The sequence below is a fragment of the Sus scrofa genome, chromosome 9 (genome assembly GCF_054392235.1).
Source record: "Sus scrofa isolate SSC_HxYL_T2T_F1_AM1 chromosome 9, Sscrofa_HxYL_maternal_Yorkshire_Landrace_v2.0, whole genome shotgun sequence".
Lineage (NCBI taxonomy): Eukaryota > Metazoa > Chordata > Mammalia > Artiodactyla > Suidae > Sus > Sus scrofa.
The window spans coordinates 7,613,850-7,629,248 of NC_139391.1; the positions used below are offsets into that span (position 1 = coordinate 7,613,850).

Below are 15,399 nucleotides of genomic sequence, written 5' to 3' on the forward strand. Positions count from 1 at the left end.
GGGGTCTAATCAGAGCTGTAGCCGCCGGTCTACCCCAGAGCCATAGCAACACGGGATCCAAGCCGCGTCTGCAACCTACACCACAGCTCACGGTAACACCGGATCCTTAACCCATTGAACAAGGCCAGGGATCGAACCTGCAACCTCATGGTTCCTAGCCGAATTCGTTAACCACTGAGCCACAACAGGAACTCCCACCACTCTCCACTTTAATTTTACTGCCTACTAGCTTCAGTTTGCCGAAGGTCAACCAATATTTTCCCTCCTCTTTCTATGGTAAGAGGAGAAATAAAGCTAGCTTTTAGTCTATGATAATTCAAGCATTATGTATCCTACTACAAAAGGAAGTCCTGAGAAGCTAACCAACTAATGACGAATTTTACTAAATTTTTTCTGTATCTGTGTGTTCTTTTTTAATTGTCAACACGTTCAAAATTCTGGAAATCTAATAGCACTGATTCTCCCTCCAAAACAAGGAAAACCCACAGTTAAAGAATTGACAACAGGTTTACCAAACTCTCAGGTAATCCTTGACTGACAAAAGAAATCTTAATAAATTAGCCACTTGCAGCAAAATTTTGTTTATATTCACAAAACTAACCTAAAATCAACAGTATCTTATTTACACAGTCATCAGTACCTTCTCAAGTATCCCTGTATTACAAACAAAGCAAACTGCATATTGCCTAGGACACCTGCTATCCTTACTAAACAACTATTTTTAAAAACAAGGTGGAGCATACCCTGCTCTAATACCACTTGAAGTCTCCTTCTAACCTCTGTCTGTATTATTATTTTTTTTTTTTTGTCTTTTGTCTTTTTGTTGTTGTTGTTGTTGTTGTTGTTGCTGTTGTTGTTGTTGTTGTTGCTATTTCTTGGGCCGCTCCCGCGGCATATGGAGGTTCCCAGGCTAGGGGTTGAATCGGAGCTGTAGCCACCGGCCTACGCCAGAGCCACAGCAACGCGGGATCCGAGCCGCGTCTGCAGCCTACACCACAGCTCACGGCAACGCCGGATCGTTAACCCACTGAGCAAGGGCAGGGACCGAACCCGCAACCTCATGGTTCCTAGTCGGATTTGTTAACCACTGCGCCACGACGGGAACTCCTGTCTGTATTATTGAAGGAGCAAATTCCTTTATGATTAATTCACTAAATCATTGAAAATGTAACCACCTGTTTAAAATTAAATCTCAAGGAAAATAACACCTGTACAAGGAAGAATTTTAAACAATTGTCTAATTGTACTAAATTTAATGGATTCGAAAAGTTGAGGCATTTTTCATGTCTTAATTTGTGCATAAGTCTTACTATTGTCTGTCACTAGTAAATTCAAACATAATAGCCCAAGATCTGATAATATATCTTGAGACAATCTTATCTTTCTAATACCAAGAGTGTGGAAAAACACCCAAGATAGAAATGTTTTGTTTTTCCTATGCTCCTATTCAGAGGCAATGAAGAAATACCAGTCAGAAGGTTTTCCAGAAGGAGTTTCCATTGCGGCTTACTGGGTTAAGAATTTGACAGTATCCATGAGGATGCAGGTTCAATTCCTGGCCTCACTCAATAGTTAAGGATCCAGCATTGTCACAAGCTGAGGCACAGGTCACAGATGTGGCTTGGATATGGTGTTGCTGTGGCGTAAGTTGGCAGCTGCAGCTCTGATTTGACCCTAGCCTGGGAACTTCCATATGTCACAGGTGTGCCAACACACACAAAAGAAAGAAAGAAAGTTTTCCAGGAGAAATGATCAACAATATACCATACAATGCCAGAGCCAAAGGGAGTTATAAATCCTAAGAAAGACTTTATGTGAAGATCATAAAGTGAAGATCATACAGTAAATTCATGCTCTGATGCAATGCTCGCCCACCCCACTTAAAAAGTATGTAAATGAGAAATTTAAAAATTAAAAAAAAAAAAAAACAGTAAGACAAAAATGGGCATCAAAATGAAGTGACCATCTCCCTAGACCAGAAAGCAATGCTATGATCAGGGTTGAAGTCAGAAACACACCAGACTCTAGGTTTAAAAAAAAGGGAATGAGGGAATTTTCTTGTGGTGTAGGGGGTTAAGAATCCAGTATTGTCACTGGAGTGGCTCAGGTCACTCCTGTGACACAGGTTCAGTCCCTGGCCCAGGAACTTCCATGTGCCATGGGCAGGACCAAAAAAAAAAAAAAAAAAAAAAAAAGGCACAGCAGAGATGGCTGTGTATTGTTTTTTGCTTAGAAATCAGTACGATATGGTTATCTATTCCATGACAAAAAAGTATTGCTTAGTAAATAGTCTGTTTTGCACATTAAAAAAAAAAAGGCAATAGAAGGAGGATTGTAGGAAGATAGTGGAGTAGGAAGCACCATGAATCAGTCTCCCTAACCTATACAACAATCTCTCTGGCAGAATCCATCTGTTTTAAATATTTGGGAACTCTGGAGACTGTTGAAGCCTTGCAATTTCCACAGGAAGACATCAATGTGTAAACTGCAGGTACCTTCAGTTAACTGAAGTTCTTAGCACAGCAGCAACCCACCCTCTCCTCCTGGCACATGGCAGGCAGCCTGTGCACATGTTATTGAAGCACCTTGCACATAACTTGCAAGAACCAGGGTGGGCAAAAAAGACACTGTACTCAAAACATCAGTGATCTCTATTTTGACTGCTGATTGCTACCCCTGATGACAGATATACAAAGAGGCAGAGAGTCATTCTTGTTCAAGCATCTACCCCTCTGCTGAAAGCACCTCCACTTCCATATGAAGTGACTTCAAGGACTGGCACCTTTTTCCTCCTGTCGTTTTTCACCTTCTCCCTTTAAGGAGTCAGAGCTTAAAGATTAGAAAATTCAAAAACAACTACATATATAAGGAAAATTAGAAAATGATTATGCATGCACAGAGAAAAGTTTAGAAAAAAACCTGAGACCTTTAGTTTACATCTCAGACCATTCTTTGGCACAGAGACATCCTACATTAAACAAACTAAAAATCCCAGCAAACCCCCGAGGAAGGAGGAAAATCTGATTTGTAGATTTACTGCATTATCAGATTCAAATGTCTGGTGCTCAACAATAACAACAACAAATCACAGGGCATACAAAGCAACTAAAAAGCATGGTTCATGAAAAGAAAAAAATAAATAAATCAACTCACACTGTCCCTGGAAAAGAACTTATGGCAGAGAAACTTCACAAAGACTTTAAAACAACTACCTTAAAGATGCTCAAAGAATTTTTTAAAATGTAGAGAAAGTCAAGAAAATAATGTGTGGAGTTCCTGCTGTGGTGCAGCAGAAAGGAATCCGACTAGTATCCATGAGGATGTGAGTTTGATCCCTGGCCTCACTCAGTGGGTCAGGGATCTGGCGTTGCCATGAACTGTGGTGTAGGTCATAGAAGTGGCTCAGATCTGACGTTGCTGTAGCTGTGGTGTAGGCCAGCAGCTGTAGCTCCCATTCAACCCCTAGCCTGGGAACCTCCATATGCCACAGGTGCAGCCCTAAGAAGCAAAAAAATAAAAGTAAATAAAAAAAAAAATCTGTGAACAAGATGGAAATATCGATAAATAGAAATCTGAAAAGAAATTAAACAAATTTTAGAGCTGAAAAGTGTAGTAACTGCAATGACAGTTCACTGAAGGTATTCAATGGCAAATTTGGGCAGGCAGAAGAAAGAATCAGTGAGCTTGAAGACAAGTCAATGAAAACTGTCAAGTCTGAGGAAGGGAAAGAAAAAAGAGTGAAGAAAAGTGAATAGAGCCTAAGGAAACTATGATACTATCAAGTGGACCAATTAGGCATTGTGAGGATCCCAGAAAGAGAAGAGAGAAAGGGGCACAAAAAATATTCAAAGAAATAGTGCCTTATAAAAGAAATAAAAGAAAAATAAACAAATGGGACCTAATCAAACTTCAAAGCACAGCAAAAGAAACCATCAACAAAAAGAAAAGATAATCTACTGAGAGAAAATATTTTCAAATGATGCAACCAACGAGGGCATTATCCAAAATATATAAGTAGCTCACATAATGCTGTACCAAGGAAACAAACAATCCAAGAGTTCTCTTATGGCACAGTGGGTTATGATCTGGCATTGTCACTGTAGCAGCTTTGGTTGCTGCTATGGTGCAGGTTTGATCCCGAGCCTAGGAAGTTCACATGTCTCGGGTGTGGCCAAAAAAAAAAAAAAAGAAAGAAAACAAATAATTCAATTTAAAAAATGGGCAGAAGACTTGAATAGAAATTTTTCCAAAGAAGATATACAGATATCTAACAGACACATGATAAGATCCTCAACATTGCTAATGATTAGAGAAATTCAAATCCACAATGAATCAAATGGATCAAATCAAAACCTCATACCTGTCAGAATGGCTATCATCGAAAAGTCTACAAATAACAAATACTGGAGAGAATGTGGAGAAAAGGGAACCCTCATACACTATCAGTAGGAATGTAAACTGATGCAGTCTCCATGGAAAATAGTACAGAGTTTCCTTAAAAAATTAAATATAAAAAACATAACTACTATATAATCTAGCAACTCCATTAATTCAAAAAAATACATACACTCTAATGTAAATAGCAGTGCTATTTACAACAGCAACCCAAAGACCCATCAACAGACAACTAGGTTAAGAGGATGTGGTATAACCCACAAACACACACAATGACATAATGGAATATTACTCAGCCATAAAAAATGAAATACTGCCATTTGCAGCACTGTGGACAAATCTAGAGAATATTATGCTTAGTGAAATAAGTCAGCTAGCAGTAAACAAATATTATGTGTAATCACTTATGTGTGGAGTCTAAAAAATAATACAAATGAATGTATATGCAAATAGTAACAGACTCACAGATACAGAAAACAAACTTTATAGTTACCAAAAGGAAGATGGAAGTAGGGAGGAACAAATTAAGGACACTGGATTAACATATACAAACTACTATACATAAAATATACAAGTAACAAAGACTTACTGTATAGCACAGGGTATTATACCCACTATCTTATAATAACCTACAATAGACTATAATCTGCAAAAAAGCTGGATCACTATGCTGTATGTATACCTGAAACTTAATACTATATTGTAAATCAATTATTCAATAAAATATAATTTTTAAAAAGTATATTCTGCATATAACGTGTAAGCAGAGACAAATAAGTCCTTAAAGTAAAACAAATAACAAGATAATAAAACTAAATATAACAAAGTTTTTTTAAAAAAAGACAAAACCAGCAAATCTGCATACCCAAGAATACTACCATTTACTCATATCCTCTACTACTTCTTTTAATAGTTTTTAAAACTTCAAAAATTAAACTATATACATGAAATATTTTGAGGAAAAAAACTTGTCTGCTTTTCTCCCAAAATGTGTTTCTAACCATTGCGACAAGCTAAAGAGCTCAAAAATAAAACAATTTTAAAACATACGCATCAACATGAACATAGAAAATAACCCTCAACTTTCTCTTAAGATAGTCCTCCTTACAGCTCCACAGGATGAGACCGGCAGAGGAAAAGCTCCAAGTATTTACTGCACCATTTTCAAAATTTTACCAATGCTTCATTAACAGGAATGGCCAGAAAGCTAACTCTACACAGTTAATTAAGTGACATTTAAAGCTTTTAGGCCGATGCTATTTTCCAAAAATGAACCCTGCCACACACACACACAAAACTAACGTCTTGGGTAGCCTGCCAAACTCTTCATAAATTTATTTCTTAAAAGATAAAAATAGCGAAATCTTGAGGTGCGACTGTCCGCTACCCCAGCCTTTCTGACAGAGTGCGCGTGTTTGCTCTGGGTTTGTCCTCAGGCAAGGAGCCGCCCCTAAAGTCCACAATCTTTTCCTGCTTTCTCTCCAGCCACAGTAACCTTCTGTATCCTTCCTTCACCAACAGCCTTCTGCCAAAGACTTCAGGAAGTATATTAATACACAGAACTTGCCTTTAGCAATTTCTGTTTGAGTATTGCAAGTGATTTTTTTTTTTAACCAATACCTCAGTGGTTAGCTAACTGCAGTCAAAAGCCAGACTTATTTTACCCTAATACTTAATGTTGTTTACTGACTCTTCTATGGCTTCTGCATTTTCAGAGATTCATTTCTTCTGTTTGTATAAATAGATATGCAAAATATCTATTATTTCTGGAGAATTACGAAGTGAATTTCACAAATCATGCTTAAAAATAAAACAGTAATATTCTTGTAGGAAATTGCAAGTAGCAAGAAACCTGAAAAGGTTCAGGGCTCAAATCCATTCAAGTGTAAATAAGGATATACAGTATTATTTTCTTTCTTTCTTCTAATATTTCCCTAAGTTTTAGTTTGCATGTACTTGAGGTACTATTTTTCAAGTTGTTGTTTTATGATCAATCCCAATTAAATTATTTTCCTTTATGGTATTTTTCTATTGGGATGGCTCACCTATAGGATCTCTAAATCTCAAAAATAATACTCGACCTTTCTGGCTAATCAACTCTTTGAATAGAGGATTACAACATATACCACGAGTAATAAGTCTACAAAGGTCATTCTTTTCAACTGATTATAATGCTAAACAAGCGGCTTTGAAGAGAAAGGAGTTAACATATCTAACTGGAAGATAACTTGAAACCATAGAACATAAGCTCTATAAGTGCTAGGACATTTTTGTCCTTCTTTTTTGGGCAGTGCTATATCCACAGTATCTAGATCTTAGAGGGCTCAATAAATACTTTCTCAAAACATGAAAATTGGCATTTTTTAAACTACTTTTAAAATAGTACTTTACAAAAAAAAAAATTAAATGTAGTAAATTTTTCTAGAGCATAGATTCCCATTCACCTTATGGTCTAAGGAAACATCAACATTCACACAATAAACCCTTGACAGAGATCAAGTAAAATATTAAAAGATATTTACATATTAATATTAAAAATTAAAAAAGAAACCAATACATAACTACCTTTTTTTTTCTTAATGGTCACAGCCACGGCATATGGAAGTTCCTGAGCCAGGGATTAAATCTGAGCTGCAGTTGCAGCCTATCCCAACAGCTTCAGGAATGCTAGCTCCTTTAACCCACAGTGGCAGGCAGGGGATCGAATCCTCAAGTCCACAGTGACCCGAGCTGCGGCAGTCAGACTCTTAACCTACTGTGCCACAGCAGGAACTCCCACAACTACCATTTTAAAGACTGTCTTAAAATTGGTAAAATTGATAGAGGAAATTAAAAATTCAAAGCAGTTATTCTCAGGCTGTGATTCCATTTCTTTTTTGTTTTGTTTTGTTTTTGTCTTTTTGCCATTTCTTGGCCGCTCCCGCGGCATACGGAGGTTCCCAGGCTAGAGGTCCAATTGGAGCTGTAGCCACCGGCCTACGCCAGAGCCATAGCAATGCGGGATCCGAGCCGCATCTACAACCTACACCACAGCTCATGGCAATGCCGGATCCTTAACCCACTGAGCAAGGCCAGGGATCAAACCCGCGTCCTCATGAATACTAGTGAGGTTTGTTAACCACTGAGCCAGGACGGGAACTCCTCCACTTCTTTTTAAGGTATTTAAATAGTCTTGACCATTTAGATAATGTACCAATGTCAAATAACAGCCAAAACTATGGAACTCCCAACTAAGGAAGCTTATACTAGTGTCATTACCAAACATTACCCATTGGACAGCTGGTAACATAAATGATTCACATACTTTCAATTTAACGATTAGCAGACTATCTAAAGGAAATTCCCATAATAATGACAAGTGCTCTAATTTTCAGATGATTTTAAAATGTGTATAAATGTAACAGTTAAGAATACATAGGTGAGGGAGTTCCCACTGTGGCTCAGCGGGTTATGAACCCAACTAGTATCCGTGAGGATGCAAATCCAACCTCTGGCCTTGTTCAGTGGGTTAAGGATCCAGTGCTACCGTGAGCTGAGGTGTAGGTTGCAAATACAGCTTGGCAGCTGTAGCTCTGATTCCACCCCTAGCCTGGGAACTTCCATATGCCACCGGTACAGCCCTAAAAAGAAAAAAAAGCAAGTTTTTAAGCATAAAGATACTGGGTATGTTAGTCACAGTCTAGAAAAAAATAAATGTTCCATCAACAGGTGAATAGATAAACAGTATATCCATAAAATGGAAAACTACTCAGCGATAAAAAGAAATTAGCTGATGATACACACAATATAAACTGTAAAATAAGTATTCTAAATGAAAGAAGTCAGATCCAAAAAAGGACACGTTGTACGATAAAGAATTACATTAAAATTCTAAAAAATGGAAATTACTCTACAGTGATAGAAAGTAGATTAACAGTTGCCTGAGGATGCAGCAGCAAGGGGCGGGGGTGGGGTGGGGAGGAACCAAGGACAAGTGAGTGGAAAGAGGAGAGAGAAGTATAATGGGATCAGTTCCCATGAGGAAAACTTTTAAAGCCTAGAGACAGTTCATTATCTCCACTCTGATGATGGTTTCACAGGTATACAGTTAAGTCAAAACTTATCAAACCGTTGTTAAGTTGGGCAGTTTACTATGTGTCAATTATGTCTCAATAAGGCTGTTAAAAAATGTGAGCATGAGGGCGACGGAGTGGGAGGAACGGAGAGATTTCTACAGTGGTGTTACTGTTCTGCTGCTTGACCTGCTTACGAATTATATGGGTGTGCTCACTTTGTAAACTCAGGGAGCTGTACACTTACGATCTGCACTCTTTTCTGTATGCATGGTAACCACGGTGTAAACCTTAATTTTTTAAGCTTATTAATAAAAAAGAAAATTACATACTACCCACTCATCAAAACATCGCTCTTTTTAATTTTAGAGAGTACCAAGTGTTGGCAAAGACGTAGAACAATCGGAACTCTCACGCATTGCTCTTGAGAGTATAAACGGGTACAATCACTTTGGGAAACTGCTCTATTAAAGTGGAACATACATATAAACCCAACGACCCAATAGTCTATTCCTACACATGTAACTAAGAGAAATGCATCCATATGTCCATCAAAAGACTTGTATAAAACTTTTACTTAGAAACATTAGTCAAAAATCATCCAAAATTGGAGGCAACTCAAATTTTAATCATCAGTATACTGAAAAAAATGGGATACATTCATTAGGGGATACTATGTAGTTATAAAAAAGAAGGAGCTACTCCCACACGCAACAACACGTATGAAGCTCAAAAACTAAATGAAAGAAATCAGACATGGAAGAAAATACCATGATACCATCTGAATTCAAAAACAGTTAGGAATCCAAAGGTAACAACAATTCTGATAGAAGTCAGTATACTGGTTAACACTGGATGGTATGAGTAATGACTGCTTCCAGGGCCCTGGTAATGTTCTCTATCTTAATCCAGGTAGCAGCTATGTGACCACAGCTTCATAAAAATGTATCAAAAGACATATGCAAAATTTATCACCTTACTGTATATATGTTATATTTAAATTTTAAAATTTCACTCCCCCAAATTTCAACTCTATAATGAGCCAGACAAGGAAAGAAAAAGAAATAATTTAAATAGTGCCTCTCTCTTGTCTGACCACACCCCGTCACCAATGAAGGTATGATAAGGAAAACAAATAATAAACTTGACGTAATCAGTGCATACAAGCAAAATCCATGGAAAGAATGTGTTGATTATCTTAGGGGGCTGTCTACTATTGACAAGAAGTAAAAACACTGTTTAGGCAACCAAAGAACAGGGTAGAGAGAGCTTTGTCTATATCCTCCAGAAACAAATTGAAAAATCAATTGGGAAAACATTGAAAAAAATCATCTAAAAGGTAAATATGAGAAATAAGAAGAAGAGTTAGCAAACCGTATCTCCACAAATAGGCTTGACCATCCCGAGCAGAGAGACGCAGGAACACTCTAATTTACAAATATGATTACTCTATGAAATTTTGAAATATCCATCATTAGGTATCTTACACCATTTACATACATTATATAGAACTATATAAACAAAACCAGGTATAATTTACTTGACAGACATTTAAAGAAATTTTTCATGAGTTCCCAGCGTGGCGCAGTGGAATCGAATCCAACTAGTATCCATTAGGATGCAGGTTCAATCCCTGACCTCGCTCAGTGGGTCAGGGATCCAGCATTGCCAGGAGCTGTGGTGTAGGTCATGGCCACAGCTCGGATCAATGTTGCTGTGGGTGTGGTGTAGGCCAGGGGCTGTAGCTCCGATTGGACCCCTAGCCTGGGAACTTTAATATGCCATAGATGTGGCCAAAAAAAGAAAAATTTGACTGCTCTGTAAAATATAATTCCACTGCATTGTGTTATACACATAAGTATATTTATCTACACATATATAACATATATATATATGTGGAGGGGTGTTTAATAGAAGAGAAAGAAATCTAAATAGATCATTTAGATTTAGAAAAGTAGCAAAGGCACTATCATAGTGCCAAACTATACTGGAAAGAGCAGGCTGGAAAGGAATGTCTTAAGAAGCTAATTTCTCATTTAATATAAGTAGCAATCAAGCAATAATGTGTAAAGTTGATTAATCAAGAATCAGTTACAAGCACGTTATTTAAAGATATGGAAAAGATCACCAAAAGATCAGCTTCCTCTGAGGAAAGAGTCTGAGATTGCCACAGAGGACTGCTACTTTTCATAAAAGTTAATGTACTATTTCATATTTTTATCATGAGGCCATCCTTTTTGATTATTAAAACTTTCAAATATGTTACAGAAGAATGTATCATAGAAAAATTTTCACTTTGTATTAAATTTTAAAAGCAGATCATATACCTTGATCCCAATGGAAACCATTCCTATAAAGGGAATGTATGAAAACACGTCAATAATGGGCATAACGACTGTCCCTATTTTACAGGTTGAGAAAAGGAAACCAGATAGCATATGTAAAATTATCAGCAAACTGCCTGGTATAATGTAAGCATTCAATCAACATTAGCTATCATTACTAATATTTATTATTCATGCCAAGAATTAAAAGTTCAGCACTCATGTTAGAACTGATGCTATTCATTATGCAAAGCACCTGATATATAATAAGTACCTAACAACTACTGGCTGAATTAATGGATTACCAAGTCTATCTGGCTGTCAAGGAATAGATAATTCTCCTCTAAGACTACTAAATAAGATAAAGACAGTTACCTAGTAAACTGCAATGAAATTAAAATCAAACTGAAATTGAAACCTAACAAAATACAAAAAAAATCATGCCCAAATTTTATTATTTATAATAAGAAAAACAATAACAGAGGCAGCATCAATTACAATGATAACAGTGGTTATCATGCAAAGCATTTCCTGGATGTAATACTCAATTTCAGAATTTTACACCATATGGAAAGTAACTGCTTATAAGGGCCAAAATTTCTAAATTATGCTAAACTGTTTTTGTTTAAGGAAAGGTAGTTATTAGTTCTCACATATTAGCAAAATGAAATATCAGCATAATTCTTCCTTGGCACATTTAGCTATCTGAGAGAAAACAAGATTCTAATTAAAATAGAAGAAATACTTAGATTTCCCTATCGACAGCACCATACCATCCACTGAAAGCATACCATTCTCTATCAACAGGGACCAAATGAGAAATAAATGCCTGGTTGAACAATAATAATAATTTACCTTTCAGAAAAGTGCAGAGAATGAGATATATGAGGGAGAATGAATATAAGTACTTGTAAACTGTATTTGCTACTATCTATACTTAATACTGTAAACATCATCCTCTCCCAGAAGGTTCACGACCTTCTTCGTAGCCAGAGGCAACTCAGCTCTTCACAGGCGGATTCAAATGGAGTAAAAGGAGGGTCAGAGGGAGGGAGCTAAATACAAGAAAAGGAGGCGAAAGGGATACCAACACTTCTTTCCAACCATTGTAACTGCCCTGAAGCCAAAGAAGAGATGTGCTAAGAGACATTTCCAAGCTTACCTGTGCATACTCTCTTTCAATAGCAGCCTTCTTCTGACTGAATGTCCTAAAAACACAAATAAAAATTCATTAACAAAAGTATAGCAATAATTGCATGTAAAGTTATCAACACAGCCTCAAATACCGCTTGGTAAGTAAGCTGTGTTGAGGGCAGGCACTACGTCATCCATCTTCTAGGCTAGGCTACTGCTGACACCAGACTCTGAGGTGAGGGCAACCTGCATTCAAAGCCCAGCTCCACCACTTACTAGCTAGATGACCCTGGTCAAGTCACTTGACTTCTCTGTGCCTCAGATTCCTCCTTGGTAAAATGGGTATAGTAACAGTATCTACCTCATAGGGTTACTGTAATATTTAGCTAACTAAAACATATAAAGTGCTCAAAATAGTGTCCAGCACAGAGTATTTTACATACATATATATACATATATATTTTATATACATATATATATATATATATATATGTTAGCTACTGTTATCAGAATGGCTAGTACACAGTAGGTAGTAATAACGTTTATTGAAATCTAATAATCAACATAGAGGGAACTACAGAATATAAGATGAAAATCAAATTTCTATCAGCTTCTCAACATGAAGAACAGTCAAATCACTTCCTTCATTCTAGGCTTTTACAAGAGTCACAAAAGGATGCTACATGAGCACCCTTTCCACACATGTATATTTTATAGATTCTACAAGAAGCACTTCTCACATTTTAACATTTATGATCTTGTTATTCATCTTTTTTTTTTTTTTTTTTTTGTCTTTTTGCCATTTCTTGGGCCGCTCTCGCGGCATATGGAGGTTCCCAGGCTAGGGGTCCAATCGGAGCTGTAGCCACTGGCCTACGCCAGAGCCACAGCAACGCGGGATCCGAGCCGCGTCTGCAACCTACACCACAGCTCACGGCAACGCCGGATCTTTAACCCACTGAGCAAGGGCAGGGATCGAACCCGCAACTTCATGGTTCCTAGTCGGATTCGTTAACCACTGCGCCACCACGGGAACTCCCATGTTATTCATCTTTTAAATGATTGGCAGTATTTTCTTCTATCTTAACCGTACATGAGATAACAGTGTTCCTTATAAACCACAGGTAAGGCAGAGTCAATGAAATATAACATTAACAATTTACCTTGAACAGTCTAAGTTTAAAGAGTCTTCTATGAGATGTCAGGTTATCTACGCTCTTAAAAGCACTTCATTATGACAGAGATGTCAGAATAAAAAGAAAAAAACATAAACAAAAGAGCTAGAATAGAAAAAATGCGAGCGTTCCCTGGTGGCCTCCAAGTTAAATATCTGGCATTGTCACTGCTGTGGCTTGGGTTCAATCCCTGGCCCAGGAACTTCCACATGCCAAGGGGGCAGCCAAAAGGAAAAAGAAAAAGGAAAAAAAGCAATAAACCAAGTGTCACCCTTTTAATAATTATTTAAGTTTACCAACATGATTATTCATTTACTTTTATATATACCTAAGAAATAAAACTATTTAAGATCTTAGCACATTTGGTTTGCGCAAATAGCTATATTTAGCTTTAAAAAGGAAGGAAATTCTGACCTATGCTACAGCTACAACGTGAATGAACTCTGAGGACATCATGCTGAGTGAAACGACAGTCGTCACAAGTAGACAAATACTCTACGATTCCATTTTTATACGGTACTTAGAGCAGTCGAAATCATGTAGACAGAAAGTAGAGTGGTGTTTGGCAGGGTCGCGGGGAGGGGATCAGAGGAGTTAATAATTAAGAGGCATAGAGCTTCAGTTTTACCAGATGAAAAGAGTTCAGAAGACGGACGGTGGTAGCAGCACAACAATGTGAGTGTACGCAGCACCACTAAACTGCACCCTTAAAAACGGTTAACACAGTAAATTTTGTTATATATTAATTTTACCACAATTAAAAGAAAAAAGTTAATAAGCAAGACCCTTTCCTTATGGGGTATGGTGTACTCTAAAGCTTTTAACTCAGCCCTCCAAAATACAATTAAAATACAATTAGTCTACTCTCCTTAAGAGATAACATAAACTATGTTATATGCACATATACATAAAAACGCTGTATATATGCATTTGAATATTGTATTATCTCTATGTATTTAGCATGTGTGTATGTATATATATGCATGTGTGTTCGAGCATGTGTGTGAGCATATGCATACATATAAAATAGCAATGTAAGTTTTGGCGGTGGGATTATAGCCTTTCGCTTTCTTCTTTTGCTTTCTATATCTTCCAATGTTTTAGTTAGAACATCTACTATGTTTGAAAAAATAAAGCCCTTATTTTAAATAAATACATGCACTCATGAACATATGTACACACCCCATACTGTTTTACTAAAACTGGATTGGGAAATTATTATGACTACTGCTACTAAATATGTTATCTCCCAGGCAAATGAGATTAATGAATGCGTTTATACTTTCACCATTAAAAAAAATCTGAAAATCTACCTGTCTTTTGAAGGAGGTGGTATTTATAATATTTTATAAAAGATAAAAGTAAATACATAAGCCACTTATTTAGTACGCTTTTTTTAGGTTTAAATATATCTCATCTTGAAATAAGAATGTTCAAGTCAAGTCTGCAAGAGAAACTAATTTTTTTACCCTGAACATGCATATCAACTAATTTTAAAATTCTCAGTGGAATGTTAGTTATTTTTAAACAATTACATGTCTTTTTTTCCTCTTCTAAAAAAAGAAAACAAATACAAGATGACAACTACTAAAAATTTTCATCATCAATATTAGGAAATCTACTTCTTATAAATCACATCAAGAGAACAAAACAAAAAAAAACTTTGATAATCTCCATTTAAGATGCAAAGGCACATATCAAAATTTAACACCAGTTTACCATAAAACTTCTTTTAAAATATTAATGGGTGCTATGATTAAATAGATGGACAGGAACAAGTGTTGGCAAGAATGTCAAGAAATGAGAATTCTCATGCAGTGCTTATGGGAATGCAACATGGTGCAGCTGCTTTGGAAAACAGCCTGAGAGATCCTCCAAAGGTTAAATCCAGAGTTACCATATGACCCAGTAGTTCTATTCCTAGATATATACCCCAAGAAAACCTAAAACATAAGTCTACACAAAAACCTGTAAATGAAATATTCATAGAAGCATTACTCATCATAGCCAAAAAGTGAAAACAACCCAAACGCCCATCAACTGATGAATGGATAAAAGAGCTGTGGTACATTCATCCCATAAAAAGGAATGAAGAACTGACAAATGCTACAATACGGATGAACCGTGGAAACACCACGCTAAGAGAAAGAAGCCAGACATTAAAGCCCACATATGATAATGACTCCATTTATCCAATGTCCAGAATAGGCAAGTCCATAGAGACAGAAGATAGATTAGCAGTTGCCAAGGGCTGAGGAGCTTAAAGATAAGTTTGCTATTATTCCAAAAGTATTTTTCTTTTACCTAGGTAGGTTGATT

General features: G+C 36.7%; 1 protein-coding gene across 9 annotated transcripts in view; it reads right to left on the reverse strand.

Annotated features, from left to right (window-relative positions):
* FCHSD2 (FCH and double SH3 domains 2) overlaps positions 1 to 15,399 on the reverse strand; it is a 240,726-nt gene that overhangs the window by 187,368 nt on the left and 37,959 nt on the right. For all 9 annotated transcript variants that reach the window (XR_014814577.1, XR_014814576.1, XR_014814579.1 and 6 more), the window contains exon 3: positions 11,934 to 11,979. Coding sequence is in view for 6 of the 9 variants with exons in the window: in XM_084975178.1 (XP_084831304.1) it covers positions 11,934 to 11,979 (46 nt within the window). In the remaining 3 variants the exon portion in view is untranslated. The remainder of the gene's footprint in view (positions 1 to 11,933; positions 11,980 to 15,399) is intronic.